This window comes from Ammodytes marinus (assembly GCF_949987685.1).
Source record: "Ammodytes marinus genome assembly, chromosome: 2".
Taxonomy (NCBI): Eukaryota; Metazoa; Chordata; class Actinopteri; order Uranoscopiformes; family Ammodytidae; genus Ammodytes; species Ammodytes marinus.
Window position 1 is genome coordinate 32971857 of NC_137231.1, and position 18793 is coordinate 32990649.

Genomic DNA, 18793 nt, shown 5'->3' on the forward strand with positions numbered 1-18793 from the left:
GCAACGTTTATCTCAAACTCGCCTCCACCAATCACAGAGCGAGATTCTGCAAACTAGCCAATCAGAACGGTCCTGTGTCCATGGTGTCCACACAAACTACCGGATGTTTCACAGAGACAAAAGTCGTGATTTATCAAGGAAATATGTAGTTTAACGCGGTTAAAATGGACTGTAGCTGTGTTATATGTGTTTGTTTAGGTGTTGGTTGATCCTAGGCGCTGTTTGAACGTTTTTTAGACTTTTAAAACAAGATGAAAACACGGGATTCGCCACCGGTTGCTCCGCCGGTCCATGTCCACGTACCGGAGACGACACCTGTGCACGTTCACATGAGGAGGAGCCCAAGCAGGACGCCACAGGTTATTATACTGATTTAATAAAACTATTTTATATACAATCAATCGTTATTAGACTGTTGTATTAAACTGTATACACTAAATTGTTAGCTGTAGTTAGTTATTAGTGTGTTTGTTTATTTAAAATACCGTATAATTCCCCCTGTTGTGACATACTTTATAACAGATTACATATAAATAGTTTAGAATAATCACGAGAAAAGGATGCTGCAATAAAAAAGCTAGTTGTCAAAATAACTTTTTGGCTAAATCAGTGAATATCTCTTCATGATCTTCTAGCTGTCCCACCATAGCTAAACAACGTGCCCTTTTACAGAGCCTCATTTGTGTATTAACCATAGATAGTAGCCTATATACAACAGTCGAGAGGGTTCAGGTCTGGACACCACTGGTTATTATTAGATTGTTTTATTACACTGGATTTTACCTGCACTGATTTGTTAGTTTATTTAAAGTACCTTGTCATTGGCGTAGGCTTTGTTTCAATATTTAAACTTAACATATATGTCACAAAATACTCCATACAATAAATTTTTCAACATTTATATAATGATAATTTCTAAAACTAAGTTATTTATATGGTTTCAAACTGTAACTGTACTCCGAACGATGGGTTATAAATAGTTAACTGCTTGACCACATGATTCACAGAGAGTAGATTGTTATGCACCAGTGGTAATACAAAGCATTGGTTGTTCCTAGTTCTTAATAACTCTTTTTATGGGGAGTTTTTTTCACATTTTTTTGATGGGGATACATTTACCTCTTCTTAAATATTGAGGGAGACATTTCCCCTGTATCCGAAAAATACGCCTATGACCCTATGCGATGTAGCTTATAATTTTCCCCCTTATGAAATACAATTTTCGGGATTTATTCACATATAAATAGTCTATAAATTAGTATTACAAAGTGAGGGTAAGTCTTAAATAATTCCTTTCTTCCCCCATGCAGAATAGGACTAAAGATGCCCAGGTGAAAGGTGATGGAGGCAGGCCGAAGGTGCGGACACCGTGGATACCTCCAGGAAGACTGTCCAGCAGAAGAGATGTGGGCTCACACACACACACACACACACACACACACACGCACACACACACACACACACACACTAGGAGTGAGATAGATAGACAAACTGATAATAGAGAATATTTATTGTTTAGCGCTGTATTGTTTCGTAAGAATCAAATTAGAAAGTTATTTTAATCGAGTTAAACCTTTGTCTGAGTGAATGAGTGTGTGTGTGAGTGAGTGTGTGCGTGAGTGAGTGAGTGTGTGTGAGTGAATGTGTGAGTGAGTGAGTTTGTGCCTTCGGGAGTGAATGAGTGAGTGCTTGAATGTGTGTGTGTGTGTGTGTGTTTGTATGTTCACTAAACATTTGTCTTGTCCTCTTGTGTGTCTCATCAGAGGAGCAGAGTGCAGCACCAGTCAGACAGTGGCCTGGGACCGGAGCAGGGAGAGGGGACGTCTGCTGTCTCCAAAAACCTCAGTGTGCTTCTACGAGAGCAGGAGAGCATGCGCCGCTCAAACAAGTAAGAACTGGGAGATAACACACAGTCAAAGTACGGATATAAGCGCACCTAACCGCTCTAAGCCGCTCCTATTTTCAGTACTCATCCGTTGGGGTACCAGCCGCCTGAAAGGGTGCCGAAAAGGCGGAGCTACACACTGCCGTCCTATGATTGGTCGAAAGAATCATTTCCGCCATGTGTAGTCACCTCGGCAAGAGTGTAGAGAGTCTTGTGTTGTGGCGAAACATGTGAGCGCAGCACTGTTTATTGTGTGGAGTTTTTCTCATCATTAAATTAATCGGTTGATTAATCGGTTGATTACACCGTGTCACACTAGGCTATCTGTACTATGTCCAAGTTGTTTTGTAAAGTGTCCTTGTGTGTCTAGAAAGGCGCCAACAAATAAAATGTATTATTATTATTATCAAGTAAGTTTGACCCCTAAAGTCTGGTTAATTTGACTAGTGTGAGTGCACGGTACACTTCCTTGGCCCTGGCCCGGTTGGAAGAGGTGAGCTTCGGCACGGTACAGAAGCTTATGTAGAAGAAAGAGCACACGCATCGTAGACAGCAGTCCTGCCGTCAGTTAATATGCAGTTACTATTCCTGTTGACGGACATAAAAACAGCTAACAACATTACCCCGAAAATGATACAAATGCTTTGACGAATGTGTCCTAACTGGAGGCACACGTTAATATTTCAGTTATTGTTTTCCCTCTTTACTTCCAGGTCAGATTCTCGAGGAGAACACAGAGACACAGACTTGCTGCTGCGGTCGCTGGTAGAGGCAGAGATCGACGGTGTAGCAGTTACTAACCAGCTGACTGCCCTGAAGGAAACATTCGACAGCCTCGCCAAGGTAATTATGGAAACAAATTATTATGTTGTAGCCACAGTTGGTAAAGAGGACCAAGGCCATGTTCACTGACTCTTTCTCTGGTCACTTTTAAACATTGTAACGATTTCTTACTCTGGCACTTTATCTTTTAAACCTGCAGTGTGTAGAATTTTGGGTTTTATTTCCTAGCAGATTTTGTAGAAAGTAATTATAATATCCATAAGTTAATTTAATTTAATTTAGTGCATAATAGCTCAAAAAAATTATTTGAATTATTATTTTTTCTCTTAGAAAGGGTCTCATATATGTCCATATTTCTGCATATTTTGGACCAAGACCTAGTGCCGCCATCTTGAAAGTGTCATAGTTGGAATGTCATCAGGTGCATTGTTTAAAATTTAGAATTGTTCTTGTCCTTGAAGGCCACTGCAGCTTCTGTTATTATTCTAAAGGGTTGGGGTTACCCAGGGAGCGTTGCATTCTAGAACTTTGTAGAACTTTCTTGATGATGTCATATTACACACTGCACCTTTAAATATTTTTATTATTTATATCTACTTTATTATCATGTAAGACTGGCAATTTTTTTCCTTATCATTGGAAAGATTTTATTGGTGATGTTATTCTGTTGCTGAAATTGAAATTGTACTTGAACGTGTGTATGTGTGTATGGTGCATTACGAGTGTCTTATTTGACCCATAGTGTCAGATCGTTTATTGTATGTTTTGCACTGTGTTGGATTGGAGGAACATTTACTTTTTATGTATGAAATGTAAGTATTGTAGTTGCAGTACGAATGAATAGACAAGAACTTTTTGTTGCTTGTACTGGTGATGATCTTTTTTTGTTGTTGAATACTTTATTTATGGAATTTGTCCTTTTATAACATAAACACAACAACATAAACACACAACTTGAAAAGGAAACACACAGACAAAAGACAAAACAAAATAAACAACCAACACGGCGCACTCTACTCTACACATTTTTAAGACATTATTTAGACCAAAGGTAACTGTTAAAGGTGCAGTGTGTAATATGACATCATCAAGAAAGTTCTACAAAGTTCTAGAATGCAACGCTCCCTGGGTAACCCCAACCCTTTCGAATAAAAACAGAAGCTACAGTGGCCTTCAAGGACAAGAACAATTCTAAATTTTAAACAATGCACCTGATGACATTCCAACTATGACACTTTCAAGATAGCGGCACTAGGCCTTGGTCCAAAATATGCAGAAATATGGACATATATGAGACCCTTTCTAAGGGAAAAAATAATAATTAAAAAAAAAATCAGCTATTATGCACTAAATTAAATGTACTTATGGATATTATAATTACTTTCTACAAAATCTGCTGGGAAATAAAACCCAAAATTCTACACACTGCAGCTTTAAATAAAAACAAATTTTGAGGGGGGGTGGGCATGATGTTTTTTTTGATCATTGTGATGGAAGTTCTGTTTAAGGTTGGAGGTCAACTCAGGTGGAAGAATATTTCAGGAGACTTGGATGAATTATGAAGCGATATTTATTACAGACTTGGCCAAGGAGAACCGCACTGCAACTCTCGTGACTTGCACTTCAATTCTGACAAACTCATGCTTAGAGCTAGTGTTTTAACCTCGCGCTATCTCTACCACCTCCCCGGCTCGGGCACCAAGCGTACCAATGTTTTGGTTCAGAGCTGAACACAGTGAATCATAACATTCTGGAGTCTTAGGAGACGAGACTTTATCTATACAACTGACCTAAGTGTCTCCTAACAGGCTCCAAGGATGACCTAGAGTCTGAGAGACAGACACACAAGATAGGCACATATGACCTCTCAATCTTTCCCATTAAAGGTGCAGTGTGTAATATGACATCATCAAGAAAGTTCTACAAAGTTCTAAAATGCAACACTCCCTGGGTAACCCCAACCCTTTTGAATAATAACAGAAGCTACAGTGGCCTTCAAGGACAAGAACAATTCTAAATTTTAAACAATGCACCTGATGACATTCCAACTATGACACTTTCAAGATGGCGGCACTAGGCCTTGGTCCAAAATATGCAGAAATATGGACGTATGTGAGACCCTTTCTAAGGGAAAAATAAATAATTCAAAAAAAATTCTCGGCTATTATGCACTAAATTAAATGTACTTATGGATATTATAATTACGTTCTACAAAATCTGCTAGGAAATAAAACCCAAAATTCTACACATTGCAGGTTTAACATTACAACTAAAGACCCAAAATTCCCTCACAATCATTATTCAATTATTTTCTTCCTTTCTCAGGACAAGCGTCTGTCTCGTCCCCACGCTGCCTCTCTGCTCCGGCAGCAGGATCTGTTGTTGGAGAAGATTGAGATGTTTGACAACACCAACCACAGCCTCCGAGAGCTACTGAGAGACTGGAGTCAATACGAGGTACAATACACCCCCCCCCCCCCCCCTCACCCCCCCAGTACACAGGACAACACTGAAGTAGAGAGAAATGTCAACGTGAATTAATTATCTTATTGGCAGGGTTTTTCCTAAAAATTTTGGCGGCGCCCAAATTGCTTTTCCCAGCACCAGACGAAAATCACCAGCGGAAAAATGATAAAAAATTTAAAATAAAATTCAACCCCTATTTATTATTTAACATTTTGCGTCATATCTTTTTTTTTTTTTTTTTTTAAAGAGGACCTATTATACTACTTTTCTGGTCTTAATTTCTTGTTTTACACTGCTATAGAGCAACCTGACACGAATCACATCACAAAAAACTATGTAGATTTTCGGGAAGCTCTTTCTCTTATTTTGGCGATCCAGCACGTCCTGTCAACACTGGAGTGTGTGTGCTTCGGCAATCTCCGCTCCCTCCGCCTGTGCATCGGCCATCTCCGCTACCCTCCCCCCCCTCCTGCAAACCCCACTCCGTTGTGATTGGTTACCTTCCTTCCGGAACACTTTCAGTGGCGGGAAGCGCGAGCATGGACCTATAAGGGCGCGAGGCAGACGCGAGGCAGACGCGAACAGGGAAGTGACAGCATTACCATACATGGAAACATCCGCGTGGTGACTTCACAAAGTTACATGCGACGTCACAAAGTTACAAAGGGTAGACCGCTTTGAAGACGTGACTTCTCGACTGGCTAGAATAGTGTTTAGTGCTCGGCACAGACACCCCAGACGGTCAGCAGGGAATACGTCGAAATGCATGTAAGTCATTATTTGATAATTTAGTATGGTTAAGCATGACTATGAATCATCATAACAACGTTTATAGGTCATAAAAGTCAAAAAGCATCATAGGTCCTCTTTAAGATATTTTTTTTGGCATTTTTATGCTTTATTGATAGTGTAGAGATAGAGTTGAAATGGGGCAGAGAGGGGAGTGACATGCAGAGAACGACCGCGGGCTGGAATCGAACCCGGGTCCGCTGCTGGCCGAGGCCCATGGGGGGGGACGCCCTACCTACTGAGCTAAGGGCGCCCCCTTTGCGTCATATCTTTATAACTTCAGGTTTGATAGACTTTTTAAATATAAAATTGTAAGAAATTTACAGTAAAAATCAGCAAATAAGATAACACCGACTTCTTGCCTTTACTGTTTCTCATAGTTGTGACCCCAAAATGGATGGATGGATAGATGGATAGATAGATAGACAGACAGACAGACAGACAGACAGACAGACAGACAGACAGACAGACAGACAGACAGACAGACAGACAGACAGACAGACAGACAGACAGACAGACAGAACAATACTTTATTAACTAATTTCTGACTGGACATTGCATCCTGTGTTGTTGTGTCCACAGAGGGAGTCATTGGATTGGTGTGAGCAGAAAGAATCTATAAAGTCCAGGCTGGCCGACAGTGAAGCAGAGAACACAGTGAGTGATTATCACCCTGTCGTACGTAGCGCTCCTTCTTTTATATTAGCAAACAATTAAATAGATACAAATTCTCTCACAGCGACTTTCGTCCAAACTCACCAACAAGGAGAAAGAGGCGTCTAAGCTCGCGGAGCATCTGAACTTTGAAAAGGTAAGAGCTTTTTTTTTTTTTTTTTTTTTTCTTCATATTGGTTGTTTGTTTTTGTTTCTTGTTGTGTGTGTTTGTGTTTGTGTTTTGTTTCTGTTATTTTTTTGACGTTGTGTATTGCTTTGTGTGTTGCTTTGTGTGTTGATCTCTTAATGCAGGACTGTTTGTGATTGGGTGGGATATGTTCGAGAGGGAAAAAAGGGGAAAAAATTAATAATCCATTGTATTGCAGCTGTTTTGACACTTTGTGATTTAATAAAAAAAACCTTTGAAGGAAAAGGTAAGAGCTTTATCATTCTAGATTGTTGCTACTACTGTGCTGGAGTAGAAATACACATCACTCTCATATACGCATCAAAGGTTCAGGTGTAAACAAACACCCTTTTCACAACACATTAGCGTATAGTCGCAAGTTTTTTTTAAATGCGAGTAAACCTGATTTAAAAATAGGTTATTGACCACTTTCACGATGCAATCAGACGCTGAGATGGTGGTCAAAGTTAGTTAAGATAACTTACTATTGGGCGCCCTTAGCTCAGTAGGTAGGGCGCCCCCCTCCCCCCCGGGCCGGGCCCAGCAGCTGACCCGGGTTTGATTCCAGCCCGCGGTCGTTCTCTCCATGTCACTCCCCTCTCTGCCCCATTTCAACTCTGTCTCTCTGCAAGCATAAAAATGCCAGAAAAATATATCTTTAAAGGTGCAGTGTGTAATATGACATCATCAAGAAAGTTCTACAAAGTTCTAGAATGCAACGCTCCCTGGGTAACCCCAAACCTTTCGAATAATAACAGAAGCTACAGTGGCCTTCAAGGACAAGAACAATTCTAAATTTTAAACAATGCACCTGATGACATTCCAACTATGACACTTTCAAGATGGCGGCACTAGGCTTTGGTCCAAAATATGCAGAAATATGGACATAAAAGAGACCCTTTCTAAGGGAAACTAAAATAATAAAAAAAAACAATTCCAGCTATTATGCACTAAAATAAATGTACTTATGGATATTATAATTACTTTCTACAAAATCTGCTAGGAAATAAAACCCAAAATTCTACACACTGCAGCTTTAAGATAACTTCCTCTACTTTTCCCTGATGTTGCAGGACAACGCCCAGACGACGGAGGAGCTGTCCAGGGTCCTGCAGTCGACCCGGCAGCACCTGGAGACTCAGCTGAGCAGAGCAGAGAGGGACAAGACCGAGCTGGCTGAGAGGGTGCAGGTCTGCTACTCAGACACACAGACACACAGACAGGCAGACAGGCAGACAGACGGGCGGGCGGGCAGACAGACAGACAGACAGACAGACAGACAGACAGGCAGGCAGACAGGCAGGCAGGCAGACAGACAGGCAGGCAGACAGGCACACAGAGAGACAGACAGACAGACAGACAGACAGACAGGCAGGCAGGCAGGCAGGGTGCAGGTCTGCTACTGAGACAGACAGACAGACAGACAGACAGGCAGGCAGACACACAGAGAGGCATACAGACAGACAGACAGACAGACAGACAGACAGACAGACAGACAGACAGACAGACAGGCAGGGTGCAGGTCTGCTACATTAGAACTAAAGTGTGGTTGTTGTTGTCTTTTGCTAAGCTTGTGGCTATGAGCTGCCACATAAGCCCTATTAGAACTTGTGCAATATGAATAATTTCTTGGTAGACGGCGCCATCAATTTTAGCTGAAAAGCGTTTGTCTCTCAAATGTTTCTTGAATGTTGTGAGATTCAGCATGAAAATGAATGAAAACACCTTTAAAGCTGCAGTGTGTAGAATTTGGGGTTTTATTTCCTAGCAGATTTTGTAGAAAGTAATTATAATATCCATAAGTACATTTAATTTGGTGCATAATTGCTGCATTTTTATTTTTGAATTATTATTTTTTCCCTTAGAAAGGGTCTCATATATGTCCATATTTCTGCATATTTTGGACCAAGGCCTAGTGCCGCCATCTTGAAAGTGTCATAGTTGGAATGTCATCAGGTGCATTGTTTAAAATTTAGAATTGTTCTTGTCCTTGAAGGCCACTGTAGCTTCTGTTATTATTCGAAAGGGGTGGGGTTACCCAGGGAGCGTTGCATTCTAGAACTTTCTAGAACTTTCTTGATGATGTCATATTACACACTGCACCTTTAAATGTCTGAAATCCATACATCAATTATATCACCAAACTAGGGCTGCAACTAACGATCATTTTGATAATGGATTAATCTGTCGATTATTATCTCGATTAATCGATTATTAATCGATTAGTGTTTTGGTCCGTAAAGTGTCAGAAAATGGTGAAAAATGTTGATCAATTTTCCAAAGCCCATGTTGACGTCCTCAAATGTATTGTTATGTCCAAAACACACAGATATTTCAGTTTACTGTCATAATAGGATTAAAGAAACCAGAAAATATTCACATTTGAGAATTTGGACATTTTTTATTAAAAAATTACTCGAAACGATTAATCGATTATCAAAATAGTTGGCGATTATTTTAATAATCAATTTGTCGATTAATCGTTGCAGCTCTACACCACACAACATGTTATGACATTACAAACAGGTTTTTATTCACTTTAAATCTCATAACCCTTAACATCTTAACACGTGACTGTCTGTCCCTGTGTTGTGTGATCAGAGCATCCAGCAGAGCTTTGCCCAGCAGCAGCAGCAGCTCGAGGCCTTGAGGCAGAGCAGAGACAGAGAGCAGCGGGAGCAGGAGCACAGAGACAGGGAGGCTCTGGCTGTCTGCTCCCAACAGACCCAACAAGCCGAGGACACAGCCAGGCAGCTAGCAGGCAGACTACAGGAGAAGGTGGGTGAATGCTCGGGTTGGGTGGTAAACTATTTTTTAAAAGTTTACAAGAAATGAATTGTGCAGGTAAAATTAAAGAACCTAGATTATGGAAATGTAACCTCAAAGCTTGTTTAATGTATTTTCTTTTAAACCTGCAGTGTGTAGAATTTTGGGTTTTATTTCCTAGCAGATTTTGTAGAAAGTAATTATAATATCCAAAAGTACATTTAATTTAGTGCATAATAGCTGAATTTTTTTTTTTAATTATTATTTTTTCCCTTAGAAAGGGTGTCATATATGTCCATATTTCTGCATATTTTGGACCAAGGCCTAGTGCCGCCATATTGAAAGTGTCATAGTTGGAATGTCATCAGGTGCATTGTTTAAAATTTAGAATTGTTCTTGTCCTTGAAGGCCACTGTAGCTTCTGTTATTATTCAAAAGGGTTGGGGTTACCCAGGGAGCGTTGCATTCTAGAACTTTGTAGAACTTTCTTGATGATGTCATATTACACACTGCACCTTTAATCCACATAGTTATATAGAGGTTAAAAATGCAAGCAAAGTGGGAATCATTGAACAATCACAACCTATTTCTGCTTCAACTGTAGCCTATTCGTTTTAGTGTCTGGCTTAACACTACATTTTACAAGATTACATTGAACTAATCCCCAGGAAATGTATCTTAACCAAATACTCATTTTTACTGAACAGCCCTTGAACACATCACAATGGAACTCATTACGAGTTTCGTTGACTTTTTTCCAGAGATCCGCAAAATGTCCTAAAATGATAATGTATTGCAGGTTGTGATGTAACTTCAAATGGGTCCAATATGAGCAATAATGACCAGGCAGTGTGTGTGTGTGTTGTGTTTCAGGAGAGCCAGCTGTCTCAGGCTCTGTCCACCTCCAGTGACTGGTGTCTGCGTCACTCTAAGGAATCTGCTGCTAGGGGACAACTGGAGGACGACCTCTCTGCTCTCAAGAGGTGAGCTCAGATTAACAGTGTGTCAATGTCTTACTGTTAAAGACCTACTTCACCAGTAGAAATATGAAGGTGTATTGAACTCTGAGATCCTATGTAGTATAAATGTGCAAACATTTTAGAAATCGGTTCATCCTAGCCTGAGAAAAGGCAGAAAGAGTGTTTTATGGTCTCACTGTCTAACATGTCGACATGCATAAAAATAAATGTTCTATTGACACTTTTTAGGTATGCAAATTATCTCCTGTTTATTTATTTAGTTAATAAGTCATAAAAGTATGAAATCTGCTCTTCGTGTCAAACAAAACAAATTCAAATTTTTATTTCTATTTATCTTTTTTAAATTTTATTTTTTGCCCTGTGTGTGTCCCAGTCAGGTGAGTGAGTTGACCTCTCAGCTCCAGACTTCAGAGGAGAAGATTCGGTCGGAGAGGAAGGAGCTGATGGATCAACTGCATCACCTCAGCGCTGAGAACACCTCCACCAAGCTAGACAACCAGCAACTACAGGTAGGGATGGATTCGCCCTCTTTTTCTGTCACTTTTTTTTTTTTTTTCATTTTATTTATTTATTTATTTTTTTTAAGATTATTTTTTTTTGGCATTTTCAAGCTTTATTGGATAGTACAGAGTTGAAATGGGGAGACAGAGAGAGAGAGAGGGGGGGGGAAGACCTGCAGTAAAGGTCCACGGGCCGGATTCGAACCCGCGACCACTGCAACGAAGGCCGGAGCCGATATGGTACGCGCTCTATCCACTATGACACCAGAGTGCCCCATATTTTTTTTTACTTTTTAATTTTTTTTCATATGTTGTGATGTGGTGCAGGTGTTTGTTTGTGTATCTTGTGAAAAAAAAGAAAAAACTGCAATAAATATGTAAATAAAATAAAAAACTACAGGTAGCTTCAACGTAACTTTATTAGTATAGCACATTTTCCTACACAAAAGGAAACTCAATGGGCTTCACAATAGTACAACAAGCAAACGACAAAGTATACAGTAGGGGTGTAATGGTACAAAAAAGTCACGGTTCGATTCCTTATACAGTTGATCAAATTAAATCAAAAGCATCGGATCATCACATTAGAAAAATAACTTGGGTGGATATAAGTGTTTTTTTTTTTTTTGATAGCCGAGTGTTCAGATGTTTTACTTATGGAACATAGGATAGATTTGCCTTTTTTGGTAATTTATTATTTTTATTTTTTTTCAGTTTTTTATTTTTTTAATGTTGTGATACAAACAAACAAACAAAAAAAATGCGATAAATATATTGTGTGATCGAAAAAGTTTGACTATTTTGCAGCCATTTTGCAGAACACCTTGTCTAATTATCTCCATTGCCTTCTCAACTGTGTCATTATTCTAAAGCCAGAAGTTATTGTTATTCATGATAAAACATGGCCTCATATTCCAGAGTCAGCAGACGTGCTCTGAGCAGAAGTTATCAGATCTCCACACTGAAGCTCGCCGACTCAAATCTTCCATCAAGAAACAGGAAACGGTGCTGGAGAAATACAAGAAGAAGGTACAGACACACATTCACTCATTTCTATAGTAAATTAATTACATTATTTAGTACATATTAACATTTTAAATAAATGATTACCAGTAGGGCTGGCCCGAATGCCATTTTTCAGGCTTCGAATATTCGTTGGTTTTTCCGAGCGAATATTCGGATATTCGTTCCAGAAAAACACACCATCAAAAACAACATTTTAATTAAAAAAAAAAAAAAGAAAAAAAAAAAACGCTAATAATCCCTATATACTCACTGGAACCGATTTTGACAGTATCTGCATATTTTGTTGAAGATTTACGCGCTCGGAGGTGAAGTAATGGATGCGCTATGACACTTAGTGATGTAATATCCTCCTAAATGAGCAATACTACTACTACTACTACTACAATATTACTAACTTTTATATCCAAATATAAAATTATTTGATGACATTATATTGCAGCTTCTTGCAAAGAAAATGTTGAAAAAAAACAAAAACAAAAAAAAAACAAGCTCCTAATACTAATAATTCGGGCCAGCCCTAATAACCAGTGTGTTTCAAGAAGAACGTAGAGGCTCACTCAAACCTGTTATAGAAAAATTAGTAACTTCAAAAATACTTTTTTAATTCAAAATTATTTGTTTTTCTGGATGTTTTTTTCAATGACATTTTCCTCAGTCTTTAAATAACATTGTGCCTGCGTATTTAATTCAAACCTGACAGTGAATAACAAGTAACTTCAAAAGACAAATGAATTAAACGCTTTAAGTATTTTTTTTAAATGTCTTTACAGAGATGTCAAACAAATCATTTATTTAGCTAAATCAATTCTTAATAAGATTTAAAAAAATATATATATAGAGAGAAGTCTACGTTATTGAAGGAAATAAAATAAAAATTGTAGACTTATTATTTCTGAAAACGCTTTAACAGGCTCTGAGTTTAGTTTTTAGATTTTGTTCCTGCAAGGAGACCATTACAGTGATCTAGCCTACCAGTAAAAAAAAGACTTGTAAACATTTTTCTAAGTCTATGTTTTTCTATCCATCTATCTATCCATCCATCCATCCATCCATCCATCCATCTATCTATCTATCTATCTATCTATCTATCTATCTATCTATCTATCTATCTATCTATCTATCTATCTATCTATCTATCTATCTATCTATCTATCTATCTATCTATCTATCTATCTATCTATCTATCTATCTATCTATCTATCTATCTATCTATCTATCTATCTATCTATCTATCTATCTATCTATCTATCTATCTATCTATCTATCCATCCATCCATCCATCCATCCATCCATCCATCCATCCATCCATCCATCCATCCATCCATCCATCCATCCATCCATCCATCCATCCATCCATCCATCCATCCATCCATCCATCCATCCATCCATCCATCCATCCATCCATCCATCCATCCATCCCTCCCTCACCTCCCTCACCCTCCCCCCCCCATCCCTCCATAGCTGCATCAGGCGCGGTCGGAGGCTGAGGACTCCTGTATGAAGTATGAGCGTGTCTGTACGGAGGCCCGCGAGGCTCACGTCCAGCTGGAGAGAGAGAGGCAGCGGCTGACGGAGCAGCTGGGTGAGAGGGGCAGAGAGCTGTCGGCGCTGCCTCTCAGACTCAGGAAGACAGAGGAGAAACTCAGGCACTCGCAGCAGGAGACACACGCTCTGCACAGGAGGAACATGGAACACAACAATGACCTAGCTGAAGTCAGGCAAAAGGTAGGTGTATAAGTGTGTGTGTGTGTGTGTGTGTGTGTGTGTGTGTGTGTGTGTGTGTGTGTGTGTGTGTGTGTGTGTGTGTGTGTGTGAATGGGGGAATTGGGTAAGCAATCTAAAGTAGTCTGCGATTCTGGAGAAAGTTTGTTTTCAAAAATCTTTACGTCTGTACATGCATAGGAGCAGAGGCCGCCATGTTGCATTCCGGTACAGGTGTTATTCATTTAACCTTTGTTTATACTTGAGAGATTATAGGAAGATACTAGAGCACAGACTAGGTAGAAATTGAATATAGTATTCATGAATACGTTTGAACTTGTGTTGGATCTCTTGAAAATAAAAGTGTACCTAAGATTGAGACTTATACTTTTTATACATAGTGGGCGTCCTGGGGAAATGCACCTGTTGGAAGACCAAGAAGAAGAAGAAGAAGTACTATAGAATAAATAACTAAATACATCTTCACCTCATCACTTGATATTGTGGAAAGACTTGAGGCAGTGGTGGATGATGCCATCTTTAGTAACTATAGCTTCTTGTCCTTGAAGGCCACCGTAGCTTCTGTAAATTCCCCCAAAGAGAGATGTTAGGAGGGGAGTGTTGACATCTAGAATCTCACCACTAAATACTGTCAAAATACACAATACTACACACTGTAGCTTTAAATCTGTTCCTTCTACAGGTGGAGCAGCAGGGCTCTCAGCTGGAAACACTTCAACAGAGGAACGCGCTGCTGACGGAGGAAAACAACGTTCTCAAGGAGAAAATTAACCACTTAGAGAGGTACAACTTTTACAAACTAACATTTACTTACATCCACTTTTTATGTAGAGAAATGTATTTTATTATGTGTATTTATTTTTTAAATCTGGCATGTGCAATCTCCTTTCAACCAGGGGGACCATTTTATTTAGTTTCCCTATCTTTAAAGTACATACGTTGTCATGTATTGTGAAATGTACTTATATTAATATTTAATGTACTTTTGTGTGCAGACCATTAATGTCCCGTGCTTTTATTGTGTAGGCGTCTGGTCAAAGTGTACAGCTCATGTAAACATTGACCAATCAGAAATCACATACCCCACCTTTTAATGTCCCGTGCTTTTATTGTGTAGGCGTCTGGAGGAGCTGTCTGTGGAGCACCAGGGTCTGTGTCAGTCTGCGGCGTCCAGAGAGGAGACAGTTCTCAGTGTGGAGACGCAGCTGCAGCAGAAGAGCTTGGAGTGCACAGAGCTGAACATCAGGCTGCAACAGGCCCTGGACGATGCACACAGACAGGTAAGAAACACTGACATAGACACTGATAGATGGATGGATAGATAGACAGACAGACAGACAGACAGACAGACAGACAGACAGACAGACAGACAGACAGACAGACAGACAGACAGTTTTATTTATCAACAGGCTCTGGACCACACACAGAGAAAGGTAGCCACACTGACACAGCCACTGATAACCAATCAGCAAGTGTTTGTCATTCATGTATCTAGTTATGCCTTCTATTTTGCGTAACATCATTATTTTCTGTATGACAATGTCCGTTTTTCTTTTAAAAATATCAATCAATGGGGTTCTTCCGGTGGTGTAGTGGATAGAGCGCGTACCATATTGGCACATGCTTCGTTGCAGTGGTCGCAGGTTCAAATCCGACCTGTGGACCATTACTTCAGGTCATCCCCCCCCTCTCTCTCTCTCTCTCTCTTTCTCTCTGTCTCCCCATTTCAACTCTGTACTATCTAATAAAGCTTGAAAATGCCACAAAATAATCTTAAAAAAAATATATACAACAATCAATATTGTCTTCCACTCCCATATGTTTTCTATATATACACTGTATAAAGAGTGTCACATATAATGTCTTCCCCTCTCAGGTGGACAGCAGCCTGCAGAAGGTGTTGGCCAAAGAGAAGTCGGCTCAGTGCAAAGCTCTGGATCTACAGAGTCAACTGAGCCGCGCCAAGGCAGAACAGAGTCTGCTACAGAAGAGCAAGGAGGAGGTACGGTGTGTGTGAGTGTGTGTGTGTGTGTGTGTGTGTGTGTGTGTGTGTGTGTGTGTGTGTGTGTGTGTGTGTGTGTGTGTGTGTGTGTGTGTGTGTGTGTGTGTGTGTGTGTGTGTGAGTGTGTGTGAGTGTGTGTGTGTGTGGGGGGTGTGTGTGTGTGTGTGTGTGTGAGAGTGAGTGAGTGAGTGAGTGTGTGAGTGAGTGAGTGAGTGAGTGAGTGAGTGAGTGAGTGAGTGTGTGTCTATTTGTTTGTGTCTGTGAGTGTGTGAGTGAGGTGTGTGTGTGTGTTTTTGAGCTTGATAAGCACTTTGGTTCAACTACGGTTGTAATTAACTTTGGGGTGATTGTGGCTCAGGTGGTAGAGCGGGTCGAAGGGTTGGCGGTTCGATCCCCGCCCTGACACTTGTTTAATTTGTGTCCTTGGGCAAGACACTTCACCCACCTTGCCTTGTGTGAATGTCGATAGTTAGCCTGCTGCTATCGGTGTATGAATGTGTGTGTGAATGGTAACGTGGGAAAGGAAAACAGGTCTCCCTTGCAAAAGAGTCTCCAGTCTCAATGGGATTTACCTGTATAAATAAAGGTTAAAAAAAAAAGTACAAACTAAACATGTTGTGTGTGTGTGTCTGTTTGTCTGTCTGTGTTTCGTGACTCTGTGTGTGTGTGTGTGTGTGTTTCGTGACTGTGTGTGTGTGTGTGTGTGACTGTGAGTGTGTGTGTGTGTGTGTGTGTGTCCGTCTGTCCGTCTGTCTGTCTGTCTGTCTGTCTGTCTCTCTGTCTGTCTGTCTGTCTGCCTGTCTGTCTGTCCCTCCCCTCAGATGGAGCGTAGGTTCCAGACTCAGCTCCAGAATATGAAGGAAAGACTTGAACAGTCCGACTCCACTAACAGAAGTCTCCACAACTACGTCACTTTCCTCAAATCCTCGTACGGAAACGTGTTCGGCGACTCTCTACTCGCAAGCTGACGGGTCAAAAGTCACCGTACAGAATTAAATGTTCAAGATTCAAGATTCAAGATGATTTATTTTGTCATTGTACATGTTTCAGAACAACGATAATCTGTTTACAGTTATACCCCGCCAAGAGACATAGGTTGCGTTCCGAATCGCATACTCTTTCTTTTTTCTATTCTACATACTACATCCGACGATAAAAAGAATCTAGTTAGGATGCAGTAGGCATACTATTGGGACATGCTTTACTCTCTTATTTCATCATAACATTGCGCCTTGATCTTGCCTCTTGCTTTTATATCCGTCGCATCCCCGTTTGTTTTCATATGGAGGCTTCGTCGATGTGACGTCACTTCACATGCGCACTGGATTGTGGGTCAGAATCGCCCAAATAGGATGCACTTTTCAACACTAACAATCTTGGCCGCATGAAGTAGGACATCCGGGTACTTCTAACCATCATAAATCTGGCCACAAGAATCGGGACATCCTAAATCTTTTTTCTACATACTATATAGTAGAAAGTATGCGATTCGGAACGCAACCATAGAGTGACAGTAACCAAACATGGGAGACAGGGGGGGGATACACTGAAGAGTCGTCTAGCGTGTAGCCTATTAACGCTATTGAATTTAAAGTTTTTAATATTATCTATGAAATAAATTAAACTTTTTAAGAATTAAATGTGTTTGGGGATTCTCTACTTACAAGCTAACGGTCCACAGCCACCACACACACATCATCCAGGGATTATAAATGAAATGTTGCCTATTGAATTTTTTACATTAATGCGATTGAATTTAAAGTTTTTATATTATCTTATGAACTAAATGAAACATTCTCTACTAACAAGCTGACGGTCTAAAGTCAACAGACAGACACAAAGCATCATCGAAGGATTACAGTCGAAATAAAACACATTTAGAAGAGTTTTTATTATTATTATTGCTCTGGACTTTGAAGAGTTTTTATGTGATCTGTGAAATATATGTTTTTTTTAATTTTTATTAAATGTTCACAATATATTTATATTCTTTTCAATAAAAATCTTTGTGCACATGTTTTGTTTCTGGCATTTTTATTTGTATTTTCTTAGATATTTCATATATCTGAACTTTAAAACTCTTTCACCTTTAAGCAAATCTATACAGTATATATTGAAGGATATCTAGTTTCGACAGCGCACATTATAAACAATCCAGTTTAAATTAATTAAACATTTTTTTTTCATTTATTTATTGGGGTCAAAAAGACCCGTTTAAAAAAAATTAAACAGCAAAAACAACAACACGGAACAACAGTCTCTGAAATCAAATGTAATAGAAATACATCGTACAAAACAAGATACAAAGCTTTGATTAAACCAGCTTTACCAGTTCAACAAAGGCTTCTTTGAGCTGGGAAAGACAGCTTTTAGCTTCAGTGCCCCTGACTCCTGGAACAACTTACAGCAACAAATTAAACTAAATAACTTCATATCCTTTAACCAATTTAAACAAACTATGTTAAATCTGACAAACTCTACCTGTAACTGTTTTAATTAGACTATATTGTACTTTCACCCATTTAATTTTGCTGCCACTCTTCACCACTGTGTAAATGTTTCAATTGTTTTTTTTCTCTTCACCTGTTGTTGTGTATTTGATGTATTTGCATTGAATATTGTTTATGTATTGTTGTTTTTCCTTTGAATTTGTTTGATCTCGACGTCATTGTATTTGTAAATGAGGGTCACCCCTCAATTGGTCTCTCGAGGATAAATAAAAGTTAAATTAAAATAAATAAATAAACATACAAACTGTAACAGGTCACATTTTATTTTCCATAAAGGGCTACATTAGAAATACTAACGATAGAGCCTAAATCAACTCCTATAAAGATGAATATTTTTTCGTTTTATTCCTAAATCCAAATCCAATAGAAGTTACCATCCTACTCACCGTATAAGTCAACTGAAAAGATGCGCTAAATATAATATTTTCGCCAAACCCCGTTAAGAAATTTGGAAATTAAAGCAAATCGTCCTACTTTTCAGTCCAGAAATAAAACATAAGAAATACATTTGAGCATTTTGTGA

The 18793-nt window shown here is 39.3% G+C and overlaps 1 protein-coding gene across 1 annotated transcript; it reads left to right on the top strand.

Moving 5' to 3' along the window:
• Positions 1-251: 251 nt before the first annotated feature.
• odf2b (outer dense fiber of sperm tails 2b) lies at positions 252-16728 on the top strand (the record flags this gene model as incomplete). The annotated part of the gene is made up of 17 exons (XM_080047192.1): positions 252-359; positions 1311-1406; positions 1764-1888; positions 2599-2728; positions 4994-5125; positions 6506-6580; positions 6663-6734; positions 7838-7954; positions 9366-9542; positions 10404-10513; positions 10884-11019; positions 11929-12039; positions 13498-13761; positions 14441-14541; positions 14876-15038; positions 15635-15760; positions 16582-16728. 17 exons carry the CDS (start codon positions 252-254, stop codon positions 16726-16728), a joined length of 2190 nt encoding a protein of 729 aa, XP_079903318.1.
• Between the last annotated feature and the right edge of the window lie 2065 nt (positions 16729-18793).